Below are 19511 nucleotides of genomic sequence, written 5' to 3'. Positions count from 1 at the left end.
CAAAGATAATATATTTATTTATGTATATGACATACTGGATCATATTGTATTGCAACATATGGTAATGTATCGAAATGTATCGCAATGTATCGTATCATATCGTAACAATTGTAACCAGACATTGCAACTTGACCGCATAATGAGGATGCTTGTACTTTTCATCCCTTGGCGAGGCAAAACATCACACTGCCATGGAGCTGCTTTGGCATGATACCGGGTTGCCTGCATGCACATGCATGTATGATTGCAAAATTGTGCACTTTCTTGTAAAGCATGAGATACAAATAATATAGGAAGTAATCCATAAAAAAAACATATTGGTAAAACTCCACCGGGTACCGCTTTGGCTATGTTCACACTTGTTACATCCCCAAATTGTCTAGGGGTTGTGGGGAGTAACACAATAAAAAATAAAAAAATAAAAAAACCTGAGAGAAAGAATCAAAAGAAAGTTAATATCACTCCAAACAATCACACTCTTTTTTCAGCTCTAATTTGGGCCACTTCCATATGTGGTCCAAATCAGATACAGGTCTGATTGCATGCAACGTGACCACAGTGTGGACAGTCACATCAGAATTCATGTGACTTTTATGTCACTCTAGATCTACATTTGTCATACAGGTCACTACAGGACTGTGACTGTTCACACTGTGATCGTACATGTGCCACATTTAAAAAATAATGTGAACAGCCACACAAAAAAAAAAATCTGATCTGAGCAATAATTTAGAATTGACCTCTGAGGCTTGAAGTGTTAACATAGCCAAAGTTTTCAAATAAAATATATATACTCAAGCTTGCCTCAGTAAGGATTCTTCATCATCCTATCCATGCCTATAAAAAAACTGATGCAATTTCTGAAGTTGTTGAAAGATTATAGTACTTATACAATGCATGTACTGTATATATTTCTCATTTAAAAAAAACAAAAAAACATGCATATTATGACCAACACACTTTGATGTCTGACTCTGCTATGGAAAGCAGACATATACAGTCCCTTAAAGGCTATGTGCTGTCTGTGCACAACTTGATGTGATGAGAGAGGATGGTCTACCATTCTTATTTTGGGAGGACAAAGAAGAAAATGGGTGAATATGTTAAGCAAATACAACATAGTGAGCCCATTTCACAAACAATACTTAATCCCAGAAAGACAGCAACTGTCAAAGCAAATAGAGCATATAGGAGATATCTTGTAAAACAGATTTTTGAGGTTGCTTGGAGGTTATTTTCATTTGCCTGGAACATGTGGTCTCTCTTGCACCCTTTTCTCTCTTCTCTGTCATACACACACACACACACACACACACACACAATAAACCAACCAAGCAAACTACATATTTTTATCATATATTAACACACACAAACTGACACACACACACAAACATCAAACCCTAACCATCTGTCTCTGCCTCTCTCCCCCTCTCTGACACATACACACTCTTTCACACTGTCTGTCTTAACCTCATGTTTCTATGAAAAGAAATAATTCCCCATTGCTTTGTACTGAGAGTTTTTTGGCCTGTACTGCTACTGTTCCATTTGCTTTTAAGTGAACTTCATCCAATATTGAAGCCCAGTATGGTCTAATCTGAGAGCTTGCAGTGGAGAAGTATTACATAGCAGCTGTGTAAAATGTCGCTTTTTGGTGTAACCCTCTCTTGTTTCTCTCTTTTCTCTCCATCTCTCCTCTATTTTATCCGCCTCTCTTCCTCACTCGACCGACCGCTCCCCGACCGCTTTCCTCCCACTTCATCTGTCTTTCCCTCCTTTCCCCTCTCTGTCCTCCTTTGCTCCCTCTCTGTGCACTTTTCAGGACTACACATTGACAATGTACTTCCAGCAGGCCTGGCGAGACAAGAGGTTGTCCTACTCTGAGATCCCCCTCAACCTGACCTTAGATAACCGGGTAGCTGACCAGCTCTGGGTCCCCGACACCTACTTCCTCAACGACAAGAAATCGTTTGTCCACGGTGTCACAGTGAAAAATAGAATGATCAGACTGCACCCGGACGGTACTGTTCTGTACGGTCTAAGGTGAGATTTTAATCTCTTAAAATAAATGTTTTGACTACACAACAAGACCAAGGGGTTAGATATTTACATGTGCAAATAAACAGGAAAAAACATAATTGCTCCCACATGCTGGATGAGTACGGTACCAGATAATGATAGACTACGCTGCACAAATTGTAGTCATTTCCACTTCATGTTGTCAAACACTTCACACTTAATCCTTTGTCAGAGCACTTTCTATTTTTGAAATCAAACAAACAACCTGGGAGAAAAATAATCAAATTTCTACCAACTTTAATATAACAATAAGTCAACGATTGCTGCATTGGACTCCGTCAGTAATTAGCTCATTACAGCCAGATGAAGGAAACTAGTGATATGAGGTGCAATATTGCCCCTGAGCGAAAATTATAATGTTGATGAAGTGACCTACTTGTGTCCTCATTTACAGGACATGTGCACATCACCAACTGAAGGTTTCTGTAACAAGTTCCGCTCGTTTACAAAGTCTTAATATTTACATTTAAAAAGCAGAGAAAATAATCAGTACCCAAAACAGAGAAATTAGGCAACATTTGATATTTTTTGGCTTCCTGATTGTACCCTCTCTCTTTGCACGAACCAGTTAGAATTGATGCCCTGATGGAGAACATATCTTTATACAGCCAATCAAATTGTTATATTTTTAACTGTCTTTGCCTAAAGTAGGAACTTTATCATCCTAATATAGGCAGACCACACAGCCACGAAGCAGCCTGCTACACACAGTAGCTTTCCTACTAATGTTTACTTCTTAGCTTACAAACACATGTCTTGTATTGCTGCGTTGGCTTGTGAATTTATGATCAAACAATCATCCAACAGGTAACAATGCACTGCTATAAGTCAGTTTGTAGGATAGTTAATTTGCTGGTGAGCTGCTGTACATTCAATGGCATAAAAACATATCTGCAAATGTCATTATGGTTAGTTCAGATGATGATGTGATCCTTACTCTTCAATATGGCGGCTAACAAAACACTGTGTCCTTCGCTTGTGAACCATACAGCTTCCAGCACAAGTTAGTTTTCCTTTTCTCTCCATTGCCTGGTCATTGCGCAGCCTGCTGGCTCTGTAGTCAATAATATACTAGACACTCTCTTCAAGTGCTGAGAGGTAAAAGGACATTTTTTGATAATCTCTCAAATATTTTTTCCCCCTTTTAATACTAATAATAAGCTAGTAACAATGGATTGAGTGTTGACATTATTTTTGACTGAAAAATGGGATTGTGATTTTAATTGGACTTGGAATGTAATCTTGTTGGATGATTGAAACATTCATTCATCTCAGTCATGCTTCCTAACAAAGAACAACTAAAAAGCATGTAGTTGTAAGTTTTACAATCTATTCAAATTCAGAGAGATAGATGGGTTTCTCAGACAATGACAGCTTTCAACATTCAGCAAGTTTGACACCTTCAAAGCTACAAAGACTGGAGTACTACTTATACGAACATAAGGTGTGATTTTATTTTAAATATTCTTCAGGGAGGCCTCTTTAGTGCATATTCTGAATATTTCCCAAGCTGAGACTTTTGCATGTTTGATACGTTAATATGACATCTCCCATCTGTTTTTCAGTTGGCAAAAACAAAACCCCTGTTAAACAATATAAACTGACTGACCCATTCCACTGAGTTTCAACCTCTCAAAGTTAACATGATTACAGTGCACTTCTCACACCTCACTGATGTCTCATCAGTTCATTTTGCAAATAGGTCTCTGATGTCCAAACTCTATAAAAAGTTATTGAAAACCATCACATCTTAATAGCCATCATGGCAGCCCATTGGCACTGCTGTGGGAGAGTAAAATTAAATAGAGAGAAAGAGACAACAAGACAAAGGAGAGAGAGGCGTTAAGGAGAGGATTAGAAATAAACCCTGTCAGTATTGCTTTCTTTGGTCTTCTTCATCAATGTTGTCCGTCTTCATTACTCACCTACTGGTCTGCTACAGTTTTCAGCATGTTGTAATTTGCTCAGGTTTCTTACACAAGATTACATTATGTTTTTTTTACTGCCTCCATGTCAACATATGTCTGCCAGGGTTTGATGGAATTAATGTGTTGAATTCCAAGTAGTTCTGATACTGAACACACCAGAAAGCGCTAAATAGTTGGTAGATATGCTGAGTGATGTAGTTACAGTATGAGTAAAAGGGAAGGAAAAGGAAAGGAAGAGTAATCCAATTCTTTACATAAAAGCAGGAGATAAAGAAAGAGACAAGGAGAGAAAATAAGTGCAGCAAAAAAATCCTAAAGGCAGTTTGCCTGAATCTATCTCATAACAACAATCAGTCACGTTTTACTTTTCATGGAACAAGTGCAAGCCCTTGAGTTAAAGAAGGAAAGAAAAAAACTGTCACAATGATACTGAATATATTACTGAATTCACTTGAGGACGTTTATGCCAAACAAAGGCACAGTAATGAGATCCTTCAGTGTATTATTGCAAGGTACCTTCACATGAACGTGGTGTCATATTATGCCAGAGCATTCACACGTGCAATGTGAATTAGAATCAGATTTAAGTGTTTGAAGCATTTTAAAGTTATTTTCTTGTTGTTGTTTTTTTTAGGTTTATTATAGTGGGGAATAAAGTCATTTTGAAAAAAATCTGTGACATCCGGGACATTATGTACCCTGAATACTGTCAGTCCCTTGGGACATCGATGTGACATCCAGTACCACAGCAGCTTCTGCTATAATGCTTTTAATAAGAATAGTGCTTGATTATTGCATTGAAAGGATTCCTTCTTTCATTAGAGCCAATGTGCTCATTTTCTGGGAAAACAAAAGCATTCAAAAGAAAGCTAGAGAGGCATAAACAGAAACAGATTGTGAGGGTCAGATTATTCTAAAATAGAACTCAAATTATACAAATCATCCCTGTGTCAGGACATATGAGTTCAAACTGATAACCTACAGTATCAACCCAACCATTTAATCCAATATGCAAATGAAAAATCCATAATCATTTGGAATATGAGTTTGCACATTTCCCATGCACCGCATAAATTGTGATACAAGTCAGAGCAAATATTACTTTGGATGAAGTGGGATTAGATTGAAACTGGGCAAAGAAATCCATCACCATTGACACACATTATCATGTAAGTAGGATGACCAGATTTTTTACAAATCCTAAATTGGGTCAGGGGATCTTACGCATGTCAGTGAGTGCACTCAAATCCATGCAGCACATACAGATACAGCATATTACCCTCCCCTGAAAGCCTAATTCAAATTATATTTTATTTTATATGTCAATCATTTAGATTAGACTACATGAAACTTGAATGGTCCCTGAGATGCAAATTGGGTTATTGCAGAGGCCAGTAGTAAAACCATACACCAAAGAAATTGAGTTATGCAAATTATAATTCCTATACTCTGACAATTAGAAAAAAAGGTTTGACATTTTGAGAAATACACTTATTTGCTTCCTAGATGAAAATAAGATTGATGCCACTCTCATGTCTGTGCATTGAGATTAGAGCTAGAGCAATGATTAACCGACAAATACAAACAAAAATGTAAAAAAGTTAAATGCTGGAACTATTTCTAGTTGAAAAACAGCCTGGCCAAGTGACTTCTCAGAGTCACGGTCATCACTGTGTGTTGGATTGATGGATAAACTGTTATTCACAGTAAGCACTGTGAAAAAAACTATGTGCAACTTGTTGATGTGTACTAAGTTACCTATAATAAAATCTTGTATAGTATATGACAATATTTTCCCCCTTTCTATAAAAAAAACAAACAAATATAAATGTACTTAATCAGAATTGGCAAAGAGAAATGTTACCTAATGAAGCAACCTCAGACAAAACTTACTTAATATGGACTTGGAGACATGGAGAAACCATGTCACTGAATATTTTTTTATTTGTTTTGATGATTAGACTCTAAGGATGTGCTTATTTTTTGCTTTTGAAATGAGTATGATAAGAAAGAAAGGAGTGTCCCTAATACTTCTTCTCTCCTGTGGCTTGAAGTGCTGCTAATAGTAATCTGTGCATCACAGTTATGTTTCATCAGTCAAATGCAATACAACATTTATTATTTAATAAGGAATAGTGGCTACATTACCTGTATACACAAACAGCAAGATGCATTGTTGAAAAGGAGAATCTTCCCATTGAGACACTTTATTGGAAACATAATTGGATGCAGCGAGTCCATCAATGCTGATAATAGAGAAAGCCACACACAGAGAATGTACAAACAGCTGATGAATATTCACACACACTCTTACTGTATTTGCCATTGAACTGCCAATTCATCCCGGAGACTCATTATGGTAGCTAAAAGGCAAACAGCACCAACCCTTTTTGTGGGCTGATATGCATTCATTTGCACACATCTGTTGACATGCAAGCTAGTGTTCGCTTTCTACATAATTTGAAACACCCCCCACATTGATCTTCAAAACCATTCCAAGGGGGTTCTTCTACCTGTGAAGAAACAGCAAACAGGAGAAATTGACTTCAGGGAAGAATAATAACAGTGCAAAAGCAAATGATAACAAACAACAGAAGTGCCTCTCGGTATTTCTTAGGCAGGGTTGACCTGAGAAGGCACATCTGAAGGGGGGTCTTACCTTTGTTCTTTATCGGGGTTATTTGCTGGCCTGAATTCTTTGGTGAGCTGACTAGTGTGTTTGTCACTTAGGATTTTTAAGCACAGAGAGACTGCAGTAAGACTGCAATAACAAAAAGCTAAGGAGAGGAATTAGCATGAAAATGTATATATAATTCAAATAATCAATATTAGAATGACTAAACAGTTCCAGTAAATGACAAACATACTATTTTGCCTTCCAACATTAAAGAGCAGTGTTTTCTGTTGACTATGTAATTAGCATTTAAGTGATTTGGTTCTTTGGGCGTCCTACTCCCTATGTTTTCTTGTTAGGCTGTAGGTGGGAACCAGCTGGCAATGGAGGATGAGTGCTCTCTGAATGCTGTCACTATCTTACTGTACGTATCAAATAATATAGCTCTGGCATGAAGTACATTATTTGTCTCTGAATGAAACTGGTAGTACTCTGCAGGCAATTGCAGGGAGGTATTCAGATCCTTTATGTAGGTATCAGAATGTACAAGTCAGTCATAAGGAACTAATAGCAAATATGCACTGGGATTAGACTGTCATAAGACAGGTTGGTTAGCTACTAGAAAAAGCAAAAATATTGCTGTCAAATATCTATAGAGTGAAAAGTAGAATATTTCCTTTTGGGATGTGGTAAAATAGAGGTATAAAGTGATTCTCAAGTAACGTACCAGTATGTCAAAACTGTAATAAAAATATGCCTTCAACCGCAGAAACACATCTATGCTCACCCGCCCGTCCCCGCAGTTACCCGATGCTTCTGTTTTAGAATATATATATATATAATAAACGTTATTTGCATATACATAGCACCCAGAGGAAACCCACAGACAGGGTGAGCATGCAAACTCCACGCAGAAAGGCCCTGCCGCAGCCGAGAATTGAACCCATGACTTTCTTGGAGTGAGGGAACAGCGCTAACTACTGAGCCACCATGCTGTTTGACTTATGCATCCTGAAAGCAGCAACTTCCATAATCCTGTGTGTTCTGCCTCTGCTGATAGCCAGGACAGTGGCTCAGAGCAGGACTTGTTTGAACTACTAGCTTAGCAGCGAGGCTTTAACAGATGCCGCAGGATAGGATGAGGATAGGAAGAGGATGGAGGGTGACAAAATGCTGATTGGGAGGATGCATATGTAGAGTTGTCACACTAATCAACATTGTAAACTAGCTTACTAGTAGTAGTGTTAGTAGTACTAGTGGTTATATTTCTGAATGTAACTTGTTGTACCCTTGTAGTACGTGAGAGTGGAGTACCAGGCAACTCCACAGATTTTTTTGGTCTACAGAGCAACATTATTAGATTTGCTCTGAAAAGGCTCAGTGGTGGAAGAAATATTAAAATCTTTAAATTAAATAAAAAGTAGAAGTACTACAGTGTAGAAATACTGTTACAAGTACAAGTCCTGCTTTTAAAACTGAGTAAAACTAAAATACCTTAAATACCAAAAGTAAAAGTAATCTTTATACTAATAATAATAATGTGAATTTCACCCAGGGATAAATAAGGAATAAGTTATGTTAACCCAGAATAATACCTTTGTCATCTATATTTTATATTATTAATCTGAATCTGCAAAGTAACTAAAGTTAACAAATACATTTAGTGGAGAACAAAGTATAATGTCTGCTTCTGAACTGTAGTGGCATATTATTATAAAGTAGCATTAAATGGAAATACTCAAGTACATGTACCTCAAAATTGTGCTTATATGTACTTTGTTATTTCCACCTCTGGAAAAGGCAAATAATAACTGCAACGAACACCATAGTCTAGGACAAGGAAAAACTGCTAGTAGTAATACGTGACTAATACTGCATTCAAATAAATAAGTGTATTTAGTTCATATTAAGTTAGTGTTAAGTTACCCTAACAGCACTTGAGTAAATGTACAGTTACTTTCCACCAAGCATGTCTGTTCGGAGTATGTGACCAATAGTCAACACATTTACTTGGCCTTAATCCCAGTGACTGCTGGAAACCCTTAAGGCTACTTGGCCTTGATTTGACCTCACAAGTTTGATCCATCCAGGAACGGAGTATTCGAGGACAGCCTGGTAAGTATGGAGGGCCACTGCAGGTGATGCAACATATGGGGCTCAGTTGGTGCGGTTGGCAGTGTCCTCAGGCAGTAACCAAGCAACCAAGGACTATACTAAGACTGAGCGAGAAATGCGGCTGTGCATCATTTAATGGATGGGACAAGCGGTAAAGTATGTGTGGGTAAATGGAGAGCCTGACAGCTGCAAACACAATCAGGCACTTAGACACACACATCCACAGGGTGACAGCAACATAACAAACATGTACAAGAGCACAAATGCACACAGATAACCCCACACAAACATGCATAACTTTTCCCTTTCCCACACAGTCTGTTTAAAGACTCTGCCAGAGGCTCTTGCTCTCAGTTCTACACCACTGACTCCATCTTGACACAGAGATCAGAAAGTTGCCAGAAAGTAACCGGCAATTTACTCCTTGGTTAAACACTTGGAAGCCACAGAGCCCCATCACCAGCAGCAAATCCATCAGAGAGAAATAAACGCTGACAAAGACAGGGGACAAGAAAGAAAGAAAGAAAAGGGGAATACATCTAAACCTCTTAGGCTCAAACAACCATCCCGTCTCACTGTGGGGGGGTGGAAACCCCTGAGATGTGTAATATGAAACAGCATGTTAATAGTAGAACTCTTCCCTTTGAACTTCTTTATTGCTATTAAAAGGTGCTGTTATGATAGTCCCCGTGCTGTCTCACCTGGCATCCTCTGTCCTCAAATGTTCCCTCTTGTGCTCTCTTCCATCCCTTTTTATTTCACTCCTGTGGTCTCTTTCACCTTGTTGTTCATGTGGGTATTTAAATAGCCATAAGCCGTGATATCTAACAGTAAAAACAACTTTTAAGTTGGATTAAAATAAACCATTGTGACTCTTGGTAAGAGAAGGGTCATGAAGTTGTCCACTTTGTACTACCTTATAATGACCAATATAATTATGTCTTCCTCTTTAGGAGCCTTAATGGCCACATACTGTAAGCATTATGCTCCAAACACTGAGTTTAATTTATCCTGTAGCTTTTGCACTCATCCAAAGTAACACCAGCAAGGGGGGTGTAAGCGACACTTTAGGTAAAAACAAGTATGTTAAATGAAGGCTCTTGGTGAGCTATATCTACTGCAATCCTAATCCTAATAAGAGTTATTAATAAAAATAAAACATAATTAAAAAAAGACCTAACACTGAGTTATTTGAGTTACATTTTTTCAATAAAAGTCAAAATATTATTCAATAAATATATTGTCAGCCACAAGATTTAAAATGGATTTAATTCAATAAAGTATGCTCATATGTTTTGTTTATTTTGTTTTGGCTCTCCTGTAAAGTTGGTCAAATGTCACTTACACCCCTCTGGTTCTCACCCCCCGATGTTCTTCAACTTATGATCTCCACAAAAATTGATAATTATAAGTTTAAGACTTCCATGCACTTTGGGTTATGAGGCACAATATCCAAAAGATTTTTGGTCATGGTTTTGCTCTTTTTTTAAGCACTGAACTGGCCATGCCTGCGTATGTGGAGGAGGCAAATCAGGACCATCTCTAGAAGAGATGATAATATACAATATTTCTGGTGAATTACAGTATGCCATTAATCAAAAAATCATGAACTGTAAAATAAAAAACATTTACCATTGAGTTCTTCTTGATTTTGGTTTGACCTCAATTTATGTAAAGTATACTACAAGGACTGTTTTAAATTGGGTAGGTGTGGTCCCACCTGTTCACCATATGGTGCCTGTGGAGAGCTCTGTTGCTTAGACACAGAGATGATTTACAGACAGAATGGGATGCCTCTAGGTATACAGAAAACAGCTCTGTGAAAGTATTGTCATGTTGCTGCATCATCATTTCAAAAGCTTGCAGACAAACAGTATCACATACACTATTTTGTGTTGTTGTCCAATATGCATTTGCATGAATCTTGGATGGCTTGGATTTCAGAAATACTTGGATTATGAGATGCAAAAAGATTGGCATTGCAGTGGCTGCTGGTCTGAATAATGGAATAGTGAGAGAGAGAGCAACGAGAGTAGAGAGCAAAAGAGTGAGAGAGGCACAGAGACACACAAGGGTGATTATCTCTGCTGTGTAACACAGAGGATTGGACTCAAGATGAGCCTCTCCTTTGGCACAAATTTATCTATGTTGTCAGGTGTGCCTAGACGATTACCCACCATGCTGTGCTGCTCTGTGGCAACTCCCTCAGTGGGAGTCAAGTTCTCACACAAGACCAGAGCCAAGGAAAGAATGGCAGCCTATTTCTCACAGTCCCATCCTTATGTTCCTTTCACAGAGTCTGATGGACAACATAACCTTATCTATTGACTCGTGGTTTGCTGCTGTTATTATCCTTTATTATCCATCCCTGTCTATTTGTATTGATAATGATTGGAAGGCTAAATGCTATTATGCTGACATACATACACAAACTATGACCAGTAAAGGCTATTGCTCCTTGGCCGATGCTGTTTGCAGCTATCATAAAAGCACTTACCATGCTAAAACATTTGTGTTTGAATAGCAGATTAGACGTATGAGCAGTGATTCTATAAATAATCCAGAATTAAATTGCTTTGTTTCATTTGCAGTCATTTCATATAGTCCATGTATCTGGTTTAAAAATGCATTATACGTTAGTATAGGATTCATGCAGGGTTGTAATACTTGAGTCTGGTCTCTGACATTTTTTCTATTGTCTCAGGCTTGTCTTGGACTTATGGGTATTTGCACTTGGACTAGTCTTGGATCTGGCCATTTGTCTCAACAAATATTCTAGTGGATTTTGAGTCCAGCAATATATGTTTAACTCCCTCCTTCCAAACAAAACTATTGATGAGGCGCACTTATTCAGAAAACGTTTCATTTAAAATCCATCCATTGATATTGGCCGCCTGGTCACCATGGTTACCAAGCCATGATTTCTAGGTGTCAATTGCAATCATATGCCTGGGTTTCTTTTTTACTGGCAATGCCAAAAGCTATTTTTTTTTTTTCTATCTCAGTTTTGACTGTCTCTTTTTTATTTGGACTCGTCCAGGTTTTGGACTTGTCTTGGACTTGACAAATGTGATCTTGACTGCAGCAATTTCAAGTAGAATATGGAGAAAATGTCAGGTTGTCTTTTGTGTTTTTCTTGTGTTTGAAGCATCACTTTGAATAATGACAGGCTCAGTGTCAAATAATTCAAACACTGTTAAAATTCAAATCCGTGAGTTTTTGACTTATTTGGCTACTGCTCATGTAGACAGAAAATCCTAAGAAAAAAGAAATAAAATTTATGTTTAAGGTCAACTAATGAGGTGTTTCTTTACTTGGAAAAAAAACATACAAATAGACATAAATATTTAATTCAACACTTTTCTTCCATGCTAAAGAACTAAAACCATAATCTGGTTCCCTCTCATCATTGGCTGTACTGAAATTGAACATAGCCCAGTTTATGACATGTTTTTATGTCAAAATTGGATTCTGCCAGAGGGAAAGTTAAAGAGTTAAGCTTCAGGTGTCTGTTTTATGCTGTCCCTTTTACCTTAAAGCTGTTGTATCTGTCTATACAATCATCCTTGAGGCCATCCCAGTTGAAATGGAGATAATAATCTACAGTCTTATTGATCGTTTTTTCTCAACATGTTCTATAGAGTCAGGTCGTGTTGATTTATGACACCTCGGGTGCTGGAGATTAAAGCCCACTTCAGCCTGCTACAGGATAATATGATTTACATTTGTCATTTAAAGTACTTTCACAGATGAAACCTGTTAACTAAATGATAACTCTGAGACCTTTTGGTAATGAACAGTGTCGGGATAAAATATATAGTCTGTTGAGGCCTATTCCATTGGTCCCATGTTATACACAATAAAAACAGCTCCCTTGATTTACACAACGTTAAGAGAGGAACATTCCCTGGCTTATTTATGTGTATGATACATTATATATTCTCTGAATGCTACAGTCATTATACTTCATTGGTAGATGCAGAAGGAAGTTAATTTAATTAGCTTAAAAATCAACATGTCACTATTTTCCGTGTTTTTGTGGAGTTGCCAGTACCTCATATACTCTTCCTTCTCAAGTGACACTTCATCGCTTTGTGTCTAAGTGGAGACAAACATAAAAGAACCTCCCACAATCTCTTTTATTTAGTCAAATCAACAGAGGGAGGGATGGACAACTGTGCAAAGCTCAAACAAAGCTTTTTGACATGGATTATTTTGTTTATATCTATATATAATATATATATATATATATTTTTAGACTTTTTTTCTCTATCCACTTTGCTGCTGTTAACATTGGAATTTTCCCCATCGTGGGACAAATAAAGCGAATATCTATCTATCTATTGCTCTACACAGATTTGTTTTAACAGCTATTAAAAAATAACGTAATCTCAATGTAAAATATACATTTTACCTTGTGCTTCTTGTTGTCATTTAAGTAGCAGTAGTATTCAATGTAATCTTGACTTGTAAAGTCTTTAGGATGTCATCAGGTTGTAATACAAACACACACACACACACCTTTCATGCACCATATTTAATGACAATATGACAAACACCACCACTGATATCTCTGGTCTATTGCTGCCACTGTTGTCCCACAGAGTTTGTTCCCTGCAGTGACTCGCATCTCAGGTGGGGCCTGACAGAGGACCCACAGGATTATCCAAACAATGCTAGAACTGGGACATAAGGATTAGCTTCGGCCCTGTAATCCACAGTGGAGTTCCCACTATCCCTAAACCCACAAAGGCTCCTGGATTTACCCGTGGAGGTTGTGAAGATCTGAAATCTTGTTGAGTTGATCATGGTTACATGGATAATAAATGGTCTTTAGAATTAAGTGAGATGTAATTTTAAGTGATTTGGTGAATGATGTTAAATGGTACTAACATTTTGACATGTTTACAAATTTAATTCATGACACTGTGAAGACAAAAACCTAACTTTACCCAAATCATCAAGCACCAATGCATAGTAGTTGGAGATTTGGTCCTTTAAGGTTTGGTCCTAAACAATTCTGTATGATTGCAATCAAGTGGTGATTTACCTTCTGACTAGCAAGCTAACATCTGCTGGACAAGATGCTGGAGATATTGTTTTTCTGATGCTGAACACAACAAATATCAGTTTTGCTAACAAATTCAGAATGCTGTGGACTGAACATTTCATTATGTCATGTGTGTCCAGGATCACTACCACTGCTGCGTGTATGATGGACCTGAGAAGATATCCGCTGGATGAGCAAAATTGCACACTCGAGATAGAGAGTTGTAAGTAATTCTTCCTTTATTCAATAATTATTCTCTTTTGTCATGTATTCAATAATTATTCTCTTTTGTCATGTATTCATATTATGTTTATTGTCAGTGTCAGTCTCTTGGCTGTGCATGTGTCCTTATACAATGGTATAGCGTCAGCTTTGTTCAGTCAGCTCGCAGGAACTATGCGTGACTGGACCCTCACTGGGTCCCAACAATTTGTGCTCTACTGTGGTACATGGATTTACTCAGAATTTTAATATTTTCAACATAATCCTTTCCATCCAATTTACTGTATTTCCCTTGGTAAAAGAATAAGCATTATTTTCTTCCTAAGTATACCCTTACCTGAGGTTTGCTCTTCAAAAAAAAAAAGAAAATGTTGCACATATAGAGCTTTTTATTGCACAAACATTGGTCCCAAGTAGAAATTGTTTTTTTCAACCATTCTGATGTGATACACAGACTTTGGAAGAATTTGAGGGAATTTAGGTAAAATAGTTTAAATCAGCCTACACTGTATTTTGATCCATGTCTTCACAGTTTAGTATGGATGATCCATTATTAACACCTATAGGACTACATTGTGTAATGTGCACTGTCCGTGGTGCTGAAGTGATAAAGGAGAGCTATTGCTAATGCTGTCTAAAGCCTAAAGCTGCAGCCTAGTTTCAAATTACAAGCAGTACATCATATGGGGTGCTGTGGCACCTCTACGGCACCTACTATTTAACCACAGCATACTGGGTTTTAAGGTTTGAATGCATCCCAGGACCTTTCTTGTATCTCCATCAGTCTCTTTCAGTGTTTCCATACTAATTTTTTAAAATCTATTTGATAATGAAAAAAAAAACCAGGGTTTCTGCGGTTTTATTTAGGATTAACATATTATTGTATTATTACGATAGGTTCACATTCTCCTTTTTTATAACTTAACTTTTATTGTCCAACACAGCTTACATCCCTGATGCTAACTGCTGCTCAAATGCCAAAAGCCCGGCTGCTTTAGTTGCTGGCACACTGACATGAAAGTAGTGGCGATGCAGAACGTGTGACCTCTTCATTCATCTTGGGGAAAATTGAATTCATTTGCAAACTAAGATGATTAAACTTGCTCAAGCTTAGTCAGAACTCAACTGGATAACTAAATGCATCTGAAGGTAGCTGCTATACAGAAATAGGGCTAAAGGGTGTTATACTCAATTGTGCAAGTGAGCTGGAAGGCCTACAGCTGGTGCTGGTGTACGGGGGGAAATAGAGCGTAAGGAGCAATGTAGGTGAGTTATTCAAGAGTGTACAATACATTTAAACAGGGAGGTTTTGAAGAGCAGTATGCTTATTGTACCTGTTTTGAGAATTTGAACATTTTCTATGATGCCCATGTGTATAATGCATTATAAACTTACATACCTGTACTGTGCTTATAATAATGTATTCTTATAGTTATAAGCACTCATATGCATTTTATTGCATTACAAACATACTTACAAATGTGTTAAACTATGGCTATAATATTTAAGTAAACAATGAACGCTTCCTCAGGGATTAAAAACACCCAATTACCACATATAACAGCTTATAATCACATTATAATTCATTATAAAATGATTATAATGTATTGCAACTATGATCATTACAAAACACTATGATCCTTGTTTGTGGATGACTAGCAGTTATGACATACTATACATGTTACATACATATTATATATTACACCTTAAGTCACTATACATTAGTCATTGTGCCATTGTTGTTAAAAGGATATTACCCTGGTATCTCCATGATCACCTTCCCCAGCATTTTTTCTCTCCTCTAAATGGAGTCTGGAACTTTATGTATGCAAGGCTAATGGTGCACACAGCCCACAACATGCACATAGCTACTTTACGGAATGTGCTGTGCCCAGATACATTTGTCCAGAAGCCTGCTGAGAGTGTGCTTACAGGAATGCATGAAGCCTCTGCTGTACAATAGTCAGCTAATCGACTGTAGAATGTGTTTTGCTTGGTGCATGATGTGTACATAAAGCTCTCAAACTGTATGACATATTGCATCAAATTCTATGATTTCCATTAATTAAAACACACATTATATCCATCCTCAATTGATAAAACCATCTGGGCTCCAAATATGTATCATTAGGTTAGCAGTAAAAATGTTAAAAAACAACAATAAAACAGAAAAGGAGGGAGCGCCAATGGAGACGGAATTGGTGGGGCAGATTAGTGTGAAAGAGATGTGGAATGGGATGAGAAACTTTCTTAGGTGTAAGTTGTTTTAACCAAATGGTTAAACCAGGAGGGGACCACCAGTTAAACTCCTTTTCAACAGGTTTGACACGGTGACCTCAAGCCAGCTACACAGGCCTCCCCCTCTCCTTTACTGATGACATTATAGTTGGCATCACAGTCCTCATCAAATTTAAACTGTCTAAGATACATCACTGCCCTTTTCCTCTGCCTAGCCCATGCATCATTGTCGCTTTCTTGCATGGACATAGGAATGCCTCTAATTGTGAACGTAAAATTGGTGACCACTGCCTCTAAAGGCCTGCTCAAATTAATCGGCCGATTGAGAGGATGTTACTGTCAACATTGATGTCATCACCCTGAAAACAGCTAATTATCAGACTATACATTTCATCATTATTTTTGTATAATACAAATGTGTTTACTCATGCAGTTCATCTTCCTCATTTTATTCAAAGAACAAATGCTGGTAATAAAAACCTGACATTTTATATATGTGGAAAAACAACATTTAGCCTATTCATCTGGAGTTAAAAAACAAAGAAACCCTCATTTTCTGAGTCACACATTAAGAAACACCACTTTTGCACATAAGGTCACAGACCAGAGAGAAATTAGGAAAGTACTGAAGCGGTAGCGTGCTTGTGCTATTGTTGAGAAGATGACCTTCATGCTGACAGCACTATGCACAAGACTGCTCGCTTATCATCTACCTTCTCCTGCCACGGGGAGCAACAAGCAAAAATGTCTTAATCAAACCTAATTGGAAATCGGGTATTCTTCTGGTAAAATGGTGTCTAGCTCATAACTGCAAATGTTGAATCATACAGTGCAGTGTCCATTTAAACTATTTGTTTGAACATATGTAATGGGGAATAATGGTAGGTGTGTGTTTCCCCACCAAGTTTAAAACACACTGGATGAGGAGTAGTAACTGCAGCTGTGTGTGTATGTGAGGATGCATAATATGTGGCTTTATGTATGTGTACAGTATATGTGTGCACTTGAAAACAAAACAAAAAGAGTTCAGGACTCATGGAGGAACAGCATGAGGGGGTTGTCTTCTGGTTTGAACTGTTTTAGATTTAGCGTTGCCTTCGATGGCTCCACATTGGGTTGGATCATTGATTTTTATCCAGCTATGCTCTTTCTCTTCCCTAAATCCCTGTGTGCATTTCTTCTCACTATCCTAGTCTCCCATTGTGCTTATGTCCCCCTTTACTGTCTTTCTTTCTTTGTCTGGCCCTTCCCTTCTCTTTGTTCACACATTTGCCAGTATTGTAATTTCATACTGTACTCTTTTTCCGCCTGTTGGCTTGTTTCCATGAGTAATGTCTCCTAATATCCCTGGTATTGAGCCACAGAGTGATGCCTATGATTTAATAGGCTTTGACAGGTTGAGGATAGCGTCCAAGAACTTTCATTTATGGATCAGGCTTTCATCCTTTTATGCTGACCTTTTCTAATTATTTTAGGCAAAAGTTAAATTGCTGACCCTGGTTTAATTAACAACTTTTAATTACGCAATAACAGGCTGTTTTCAGTACAGTGGTTGCTGTATCAGCATACAAAGAGGGATGGGGCCACCATATTGTTTTCAATTCGATAAGAAAGTTCATTCATCAGTTTTATTTATGCAGTTACCACGCACAAAAAATCTCAGTTGTATAAAAATAATTTTGAAATTCCTCTTGTTTCCCAGTTTACACAGTTCTGTCAGTTGTTGAATGAAAGACAATTGAATAAATATTACAAACAATGGTCAGACCACACTGGATATTACAGCTTTTGGAAGAAAAGCCTGGAGAAAACAACATCAATTGTATTTGTTTACTGCCACATTTTTTCAACTGCACTGTTCACTATATGCCAACCAATTCCCCCTTGTAACTGTATCATTTTATTCTCATTTAGGATTTTCTATTTTGCATCACACAATGCTCATCATATGTAGCATGTTTGCAGGGACAGATCTAAGAATTACATTTGACAGAATCTGACACCAAACTGTCTACATGCCACTCCTCTAGGTCCGCCCCTGCATGTTTGATATGAATGAAAAGGAAAAATGTAAAACCTCATGCTTATAGTGGTAGGGATGAAGAGATGTAAATGATTCATTCTGGATAGCCCAGGGACTTTTCCTGCCCTGCCTGTGACTAATAGTTGGGTGGATTCACAAATTACTCACCCATATTTTGGATTGTGGGAATAAATAAAATAAAGAATAAGGAAAAGTAACAATTAAATTTATAAACCCTGTCACAACATTGTGATCTAATGTGTGGAACACTGGAAACTGTAACCTTAAGCAAGCCATTTTAATTACAAAAGAGCATAGTATTGTATTTGGAACAATCATATGGGTATATGTAGGGCTGCAACCACATTTAAAGAGCAGTAGATGTTGATTGGCAGTGGAAAACTTAAAGGGGTGTTGAAGGAAGTAGTCCTAGGCAGGAGTCTGTACAAAGAGGTGGGATTTATTAACAAATATGTTAATGGAAAAATCCTTGGAAGTTAAAAAAAACTGAAGCTGAATAAGAAATACACGAAAAAAGCAAGCCGCCACCTGCTCCCTCACTGCTGACTAGTGACAGGCATTTTATCTTCTCAGGGTCACTTAACTGAAACGTACCACCTACTCAGGTAACACAAAGGGTGAGCCAGGCTGATTCAAAGCAGTCAAATTATATTAATACTAATGATACAAACCTGCTGTCACCCTAATTGAGCAGATAATCTACACCAATGTCACAAGCAGACCAACAGGAAAACAGTATACAACACTACAGTAAAGGCGATCCCTTCAACAACACAAGGCAAGGAGGCATTTAGTGAAATGTTTAAAGATCTGGGCAGGTGTAACACAGCAAAGGTAATGTTTTAACACAGGGTTTTGGTCAATTCTGAGTTCAAACAAATCTCATGTGTTCTACCTTCATTCTAAGTTCATTGTCCAGGGAGAGCTTCAAGACAAAGTTTTTAAACTGCTCATAACTCAACTCTGTGTTGGCGTATCTGTAAACCTAGGTCATAACTAAGATAGATACAAGTGATAAAACTGAGTACACTCTAGATATGAATATATTAAATGATAGCAGGTACAGAAAATATTTGCTTGTTCCTCGGACTCATCTGTAATGTTGTTACCTGTTCAAAAATTTCATAACAAAAACACACTATAGTTGCTTGATTATTTTTATTACAAAACAATATTGACTTTAGATAGATAGATAACTTTATTAATCCCACAATGGGGAAA

The 19511-nt window shown here is 37.5% G+C and overlaps 1 protein-coding gene across 2 annotated transcripts in view; it reads left to right on the top strand.

Moving 5' to 3' along the window:
• The window catches only part of LOC118331599 (gamma-aminobutyric acid receptor subunit beta-2), a 66713-nt gene that overhangs the window by 35372 nt on the left and 11830 nt on the right, over positions 1–19511 (top strand). For both annotated transcript variants that reach the window (XM_035666640.1, XM_035666639.1), the window contains exons 4-5: positions 1823–2043; positions 13927–14009. In XM_035666640.1, coding sequence (XP_035522533.1) covers positions 1823–2043; positions 13927–14009 — 304 coding nt within the window. The remainder of the gene's footprint in view (positions 1–1822; positions 2044–13926; positions 14010–19511) is intronic.

This window comes from Morone saxatilis, unplaced genomic scaffold (genome assembly GCF_004916995.1).
Source record: "Morone saxatilis isolate NCDOM2014 unplaced genomic scaffold, NCSU_SB_2.0 Contig20, whole genome shotgun sequence".
Classification (NCBI taxonomy): domain Eukaryota; kingdom Metazoa; phylum Chordata; class Actinopteri; family Moronidae; genus Morone; species Morone saxatilis.
This window is presented reverse-complemented; position numbering and strand designations above follow the sequence as displayed.